At 45.7% G+C, this 8,172-nt stretch overlaps 1 protein-coding gene across 1 annotated transcript; it reads right to left on the bottom strand.

Annotated features, from left to right (window-relative positions):
- Positions 1-5,242: 5,242 nt before the first annotated feature.
- Positions 5,243-7,458, bottom strand: fjx1 (four-jointed box kinase 1). The gene has a single exon (XM_069686829.1). The coding sequence runs from the start codon at positions 7,111-7,113 to the stop codon at positions 5,830-5,832; it is 1,284 nt and encodes a 427-aa protein (XP_069542930.1). The 5' UTR covers positions 7,114-7,458; the 3' UTR covers positions 5,243-5,829.
- Between the last annotated feature and the right edge of the window lie 714 nt (positions 7,459-8,172).

Raw genomic sequence — 8,172 nt, 5'->3', positions numbered from 1 at the left:
GGAGGGGGCGGTTGGAAATGTGCATAGTGGGCGGGGACTATGCAGATTTGAGAGTTTTTAATGAGGGAGAAGGAGGAGATGCCTTGGGAGGATTTTTACAAGGTAATTAAATGTATTTTGCAGAAAAAACATATCAGACACAATTAATTATTTCAAGCAGAGCATTTTATACGTCTTAAAATATGACTGGAGCTGCTCTTTAAAGGCTAAATCAGAATCTAGAAGAAAAAATGTATGAGATTCAACTTTTTGAAATTTCAGAAATTACATTATTGTAAGTCAGACGTAACCACAAGTCCAGCCAGCTCATTCCAACCAATCAACTCCTAGTTTGGCACTCGGGCTGCTTCAACCTCCGCTCCAAACATTTGCATAGAAATATCTTAATTACGCCACAATCTCAGCGCAGACGCAGGTGGGAATGCGAAAGACCCATTCAACAGCAAAATGATAGATTATCTCCCCATGACTGCGATCAGTTATTCTTTCCAACAAAAAAAAAAAACATCTATTTCCATAAGCATACTAATTCACATTTACATAGAGATGAAGCCAGATGCAAATGAGCGGAACGGCATGCACTTGAAACACTTCCCCTGGCTGCTACGAGGCATCAACAAGCATCACCCACGGGGGCATCAAATCCCATCAAGCATGTCAATCAAATTTCAGTTTCAGTTTGAGTTAGGAGGGCAGAACGCTTGAGCACAACAAAGTCCTTACAACGGAGCTAATGTCATGCCTGGGTAATCCTCGATTTTAGAAACAAAACTGGAATTTAGGACGTGTGCTACAATGGCAGAATAAAGCAGAATTAAGTTCTTTTACTGAAGTTTTATTTGCTACTTTTACGGACAGCAGCATTTTAGCCATCTAAATGTGCTGTGCATACCTGTAAAAACGTAGTGTTTACCTTCTGAAACATGCCAGCAGACCTATTCTTTTCCTTACGTAGAATGTGGAAGGTCTGCATGAAATCAAATTAGGCGCATGACATTCAGCCGAATGTGGTCTGACATTTGTGAGACAGAGCTGGAGGGACTAAGCATAACAAATAGGATGGAATTAAGAGCTGAAATTAATCAGGATTTATTTTTATGTATGCAATGACTGGCATGAAGCAAATCGTATTAAGGGAAAATAGAGGCAATCCAAATTGAGGTTAAACATTTCTTGATTCAAAAACAGTTGAATGGATTATATGCAGATCCCTACGACAATACATATACGTACTGCCGGCTGTATTATGGCTCCAAATCGAATAATGACAACATTATATGAGGAGTTTATGAATGAGTTGCGTCTGTGTTATCTGGTATATTTCTGTCAACATAAAGTAGCCATGGCAGAGAGAAAAAATCAACTACTGCAATGAAAGTAACACTTTTGTGACAGAAAAGTACAAGTTTGATGTAATCTTTTCAATAATCTACAGCTATGGCAGGCTTATCAGAGTGATAACAGCAGGGTAGATGTATTTCCAATGCTTCTGTGTGCATTATTTGCTGTGACCAAACCAATTCAACACCCAAGGATGCAATTTATTGGCTGTACGAGAAATGAGAAATCACACAGTTCTTCATGGTCTCAGAAAAACCCGCATTCTTCTGGCCAGTGCTTTCACCTTCACATTTTCTAATCCCATTCCCTCTAATTTATCAAACACCTGCTTGTTATCACAGCTGACTCTAAAAAGTAAACCCATATGGCAGAGATTAACGAAGCTCAGTGTCCCTTGTGATGTCTCCAGGTGCACACACTTGTTAAACTCGCAGCATGTGATGAAATGTGACTCGATGCCGCAGACCCAAAACTCACATCTACGGATCATCGCCTGGTGGGAAAACTATCCCAAATTTAACATCTACCTACAGTAATAGGAAAAGACAGAGAAGACGACGACCTAAATTAATTTGGACGTCCACATGCTGGGATGAAAACAGAGGAGGGCACTACACTTAACAACACATTCTCTCTCCTCTTATTAGCTGAGCTATGCGCAGCCCTTTTCTCGCCTGCCTCTGTTACTCATTACCTTCTACTTTGTCTTGAGAAAGAATGCCCAAAGGCCCTGACCTTATGCTTTCAGCCCTGGTTCGGACAAAGCTAGGCTTTGTGCCAGCTCTCCAGGCGCATCACAGCCTGCCTGTCCGGTCTTTACACAGCCAAAGCCCCTCCAGTCGTTGCACAGACCCCCCAGTTTACCCTTCATGGCCCGTGGCCACTGAGCTGTGACTAAGTGACTCTCCCCCCAGTGTGTGCTGAGTTTCATAATGAAATCATTCAGTCATGCACAGGAAGTTCCCTGCACTGTGTAGCCATGAAAGAATGCCAGTTATGTCCGTCCTCTCGCACATGGCAGCCCCTCACGGAGAGGGACTGTTTGAGTCCGTTAGTCACCTGGTGCCCAGCAAAACACCTAACTGAACTTTTTTTCAAGCGCTTTTTGTCTAAATAATGCAAGTTCGGTTTAATCCAGCAACTGTTTCCTGTTTAAGGATTTTAGCGTTAAAGGAATTATTTGACATCTCTGGAAATCTGCTCATTTTCTTTCTTTAAGAGCTCCATTAGAGGATTGATACCGCTCTTACGTTTGTCCGATCAATACAAAGCTACAGCCAGCAGTTTGCTTTGCTTTGCATAAAGACTTCAATCGTCCTGGCTCCGTCCCAGGATAACAAAAACACGCCTTCCAGCAACACTAAAGCTCACTTAATTCATTTTCTACACCCCCCTCCAAATAAACAGTTTTAAAAAATCCGTTTTACTCTAAATCTAAAATCTATTTCCTGCCTGGGAGCAGTGACTTCCTAAAGTCATGTCATCACTTCAGGAAGTCACTGCTCCTGACTAAAAAATAATCCAGATCATTACCCAAAGAAACTACAAGGGGTGGTCTTTAAGTTTGTTTTTGTTTGGATTAAACAAACACGATAGAACAATGTAGCTTTAGTGGTTATGGTTTTGTTACCTTTGAACTACAAACTGTTTCGATCTTTAAGCCATGCTAAGCTAACTAGCTGTAGCCTTGTAGTCATTGTACACACATGTGAGGTATTGATCTTCTCGTCTAATTCCCAGCAAAAAAGTTAGAGTGAAAAGTATTACTCCAAATGCTTTTGTTCCCTTAAAGGCTGCGTTAATTGAAAAACTTAGTTTGTAATTTGAACAAATGATAATCCTGGCTTTACTGAAGTTTTTAAACTCATGAAATCTCAGCAAACTCTGATAACGCTTTATGTACACAGCTGGGACTCCTTCCACTCTCCTCCCTGAGAAGTTCCTGTGTTCGTTTGTGTATCCATGGCGCTGATCCTCCCTCTGCTCCTCTGGAATGTTTGCAATGTGCACAAAGAAGACAAGATCCGCTCGAGTACCTGGGGTCTGTGCTCGGGCCTGCTTTGAGCCCCCGGCTGTATGACTGTCTGAGTCTGCGATTCCGCCTCCTGACACAGACAGCAAACACATCTGGTAAGAACCACACAACACTGGCACGTAGAAGGCCGGAACTAACCGCCATGTTCTGCCTAGCAAGCTGCTGCACTCGTACCACGGGCTAGAACATTCATTAGGCCATGTCACAAAGCTATGAGGGTGAGGATTTAGCTGCCTTTGGGTGAAAAAAATGAGGGAGGGGGACTGTGTGGCGATCTGAAATAAACCAGGCTGACAGAGTGAGGCAGGAACACATGTGAGCAGTTAAAAGAGTGATTCAACAACCTCTTTGATATCCACCATTTGTGTGATTACAGCTGGCACCATCCCTGATTAAAAAACGGCTTTATTGTGTGAAGGAATGCACGGGGCAAAAAAAACTAATTAGGGAAAATGAAACTTTCATTTTCCATTTAGCTAACAAATGAAGTTGACAGTGATGTTAACAGAGGAGACGGATGAGCGTCAGGAAGGGCTGGACGTGGCGTGTGAGTGAAACACAGAGGGAGGGATATTGTGCGTGGCAGGGAGGGCGGAGGGGTTGCGAGTCTGGTTTAGACCTGCAGACTTCACTTTAACATTGGGATTAATCCCCGGTGTCTGCACGCTGTCGTAAATCTCTCTGCTGCATTAACACACATGCTCAGAGCGCCCTGCAACCCCTCCTCCTCCCCCCCTCAGAAACACACATGTTCACATACTAATACTAACCACACATCCAGCACATTAACATGACCTGCTTTCCCCCTATACAACAGCCAGTGCACATATTGATCCCCAAGCCCCTATTAGAGCTGCAGCCGGCAGTTAGTGTGGAGAAAAAACTCAAGTTGCACCTGCTTTAGCTTTTGCTGCTTCTCTGCAGCTACATGGTGACCTAGAAGGATGAAGTATAAATCACTCATACTGACATAAAATGTGCCTCTATTTGAACACACTCTTTGGAGATGCACAAACAGTAGTGGTTTGCCCTGGAGTTGGCCTTATATATAAAAAAAAGTTGTAAAAGAAACCAGACGTGGCGCAGAAAAGCGAGACGCTGGAAAGAATTAAGCCCTCAAAAGTTCGATCACTGACTTTCCCTTTGATGTGCTCGTAAGTCTGGGATCAGAAATCAGACTCAGAGCTGGCCTCGAAGTGGAACTAACAAGGAGAGGATGCTTCCACAAGGGTTAAAGACGGATGTATGAAGCAAAAGCACAGACTCCAAGGAAAGTAATACGGCTGACCTCCAGGCATTACCTGTACTTTTTCTCTTTCACAGTCACTAACTCAACCTCTGGAAGACTGTAAACAAGGCTCCCCCTCTGAGAGCAAAGCGCTCGTTTATTGCATGCCGGCCTCTCGCTCGCACACACACAAAAGGAGTTCTCTTACTTTTCAGGCGAACAGATTGAACCAATAAAGCATGCAGCCTTGGCCGCAGGTTGACCGCTTACATTACAAGAGTGATGAATATGCTGTAATCTGCCTCCTTGTTCTCAAAAGGACGGTTTTGATAAATTTAGGGAACAGCAAAACCCCCGCTGAAAAGATGTCACTTGTCTCCTTCAGCTCATCATTCTGGGTGAGATTATGAAGGGGATTAGAGATTCCTGTTGTAGCGTGCCTGTGGCGGACAGAATGGCTCCTGGGGAACAGTGAGCCAGCACAAGATATTACTACAGCACAATGAGAGCACTGTAACGGCCAAGTGGAGAGGCATGGAAACTCCCAGCGCTTCACACAGACTAGGTAAATATTTGATGCGATCTAATCAGGCGGTTAAGCACAAACTGCATATAAAACACGGACAGCGTGGTTAAATTAAATTACAGTGTTTTTATCAAAAAAAGGACAAGAGATTTGGAATGTTACAATGCACATTAAATAAGTGTAGCTCCAAAGTTTTCAAAAACAGGTCGGTGGACAGTATTTACAACATACTTACATGTACAACGTGTGTGATACACCTGTGACTTTAAGGCTGACACTTTAACAAGAGTGCAGGTGCTGCTATGACAATACTGTGCAAAAGATTTCTATAAAAAGCGAGCCACATGTCAACAGAAAGACAGCTTCAAGAGTCAACTTATGTTAAGGCGTAGGAGTTTATCGTAACTGAACACAAGGCAATAACCCAAACATAAAGGGTGCATTATGAGGCTCTTCCTCAGTGGGGGGGGAAGTAAGACAGGAAAAAGATTGAGTGAAAGAGTGAATATTTCAGCAGGGAGCTTATAAACATGTGTCAAATTAACTTATTTATAAAGTAGGCAACACATTCTATTCACAAGAGGTAGTTCAGCTGGATATTCAAGACAGTTTAATGTAATGCGCATCAGTTCAGCACAGGTGTGCCAGTCTCATTATATCACACAGACGACAAATCCATCACCTGCGCGTGCTGAACGTTCACAGCTGCCCGTACTTCCCTTTGCAATGCAAAATGTGTTTGTATAATCTGTCTATCCTGTCCTGGAGAACCCCCGCGTGCTCGTCTGACAGAAACCCCAATTCCAGAGACAAAGGCTCGCTGTCTCTGTAGAGCTCCAGCAGCCTTTTCCTGGAGTCTCTGCGCTTGTGCAGCTCCGCCACGCGCTGCGTTGTCCTTCTCCTGAACACGCACACGGAGCTCAACACTGTGCTGTGATATTTCTCCCACATGTTCAGCACCCGAAACCCGTGCACGAGCCCGGCCTCGTTGTCTATAAACACAAGGTCACCGCGCGGTGTTTTAAGCAGGTTGTTGGTGTCCCTCTCCATTACGCGCGAGTCCCACTGCAGGCTGAACAGATTGCTGACCAGTCTGTCGAAGTTCGCAGTCAGGTAGTCGAATATAATCAGGTCGCTCCACTGCATCAGCTCGAGCAGCTCCGCCGTCGTCTTGTTCCGGAGCTCGCGGAGCACCGGATGCAGCCCGCTGCTCTCCTGTCTGAGCGGCGCAGGTGTAACCACCCCTGTCAGGTTGGAGACCCACTTAGTGAGAGAAACCACGGCTCCGTCACTCCACTGTAAACCGTCTATCCACGTCCTCACAGCCTCCCATTGCTCGCTATCACCGCTCAGCTGGGACAGTATGAGCGGAGGCAGGTTTGTGATGCCGAGCAAATTAGCAAGGTAATAAGTCAAAGTTTCTCCTTGCACCTGATCCGCGTTGATCCCGTAACGCACGCACGCTTTGGTCCCATCTGCGAAAGTGGCGAGCTGGTTCGATCTCCTGCCGCATCCAGGCTCTAGCTTCACTACCCGGTGTGTCCTGGCTCCCTCTCTCCAAGCCTGAGCATATTCCTCCGTAAAGCCTGCAGGGAGGAGATCTTCCAGCCATTCACTCCAAAATATCCCATCCTCCACCGGGGAGCCCAACTTGACCAGGCCCTCCCGCCGCGCTGACCTCTTGTTATCCCCATTCACATGGTAATCTCGACTTCCTGCAGTGACGGTTTGATCAGTGAGGTTGTGCGCCTCAAGTCTGCCCCCCAAGCGCGGTCTTTGTGCCGCAGGGACGGCGAGTAATACCCGGAAAGTTTTGGCGGAGAGGTCCGCTGGGAGACCTTGGGGAAGAGACCCTCCGCCCGGCGGTGAGAACCTCCGTTTGTGTCGCTCCAAGCGGCTCTCCAGCGCGCTCCAGACGTAGAAAACACTTGCAAGGGCGCACAGGAAAAGGAGAGCGAATAAGTTTGCTGAGCGAGCCCTCATGGTGCAGACCACCCTTCCCGTCGGAGACGCACAGATCTCCAGCAGGTTCAAAAAAAGACAGAAAGAACAGATTGTCTTTAATCCACGGTCTGAGCTGTGCGCCCTGTGTCCCGTTCACCCTCCAATCCTAGATCACAGGACGAAGAGGGTCTCCGAAACAGTGTGAATCTCATCTCCCGTCCTGCTCAGACGTCTTGTCATACCCCTCCTCTGCGGGAAACAGGGAGAGCATTTCGGAGCACCGCAGCGCACATCCTCTATAAAACGTTCTCCATTATAGCCCACTGGCGTCCTACAGCAGCTTTCTATCCGTGTTCACCTCCCCGTTTCTCATCCTCTCCTTTCTCTCTGCACCGGGCGCTGGGTGAGTTTGATTTGTGGTGCCGTCGGCTCGCAGAGAGACACTAGGCGGGGGGACACGTGACTCCAGTCCCGAGATGGTGGGCGGATCGTGGGAAGGAGGGTTCAGAGAGGAGAGGAGCAAGTGCACCGCGCTGCGTTTCGTGTATGTGTGCGTGTGTGTGTGTGAGAGAGAGGATTGTGTGGTATTGGCAAATGCAGCCATTATAATAATTGGAACCTTGTGCAGAAATACTTTGGAAATAAAGTCACCATTTGAAAGGAATTATATTCCATGCCTGTATACCAAGTGGAATATTCTTGTCAGTGTGGCACAGACAGCCTGCCTGAGAGTTTGCCCAAATATGTGCAGAAGATTACTCCACCTTTTTATCTGTATTTAATTTATGATCACCATGAAGATCACATTTTTTACATGGCCTTTTAAGTTTGTTCCCAGCTGGACCGATTTTAAACACACTTATTAAAACTTTGGTAGTAAACATACAAACAATGAAACCATTTATGTCCCAAAAAAGGATTGTTGTTCGTGACTAGCCCAGTAAGTCACGTGACATCTAACCAGCTGGTCATGTGTTGTATCGCTGTTAACCACGCTTAAAACCAAAAGCTCCTAAAACAAGCATGAAGTGAAGATAGCTGCAGTAGAGGACAAAGGACGTCTGTATCTGAGACATTTATTAAATGGAAAAGATTGCA

This window comes from Semicossyphus pulcher, unplaced genomic scaffold (genome assembly GCF_022749685.1).
Source record: "Semicossyphus pulcher isolate SPU_LCO1_2020_fin unplaced genomic scaffold, fSemPul1.0.p SCAF_8, whole genome shotgun sequence".
NCBI classification, from domain to species: domain Eukaryota; kingdom Metazoa; phylum Chordata; class Actinopteri; order Labriformes; family Labridae; genus Semicossyphus; species Semicossyphus pulcher.
The sequence above is the reverse complement of the archived record's forward strand: the minus strand, read 5'-3'. Positions and strand labels throughout refer to the sequence as shown.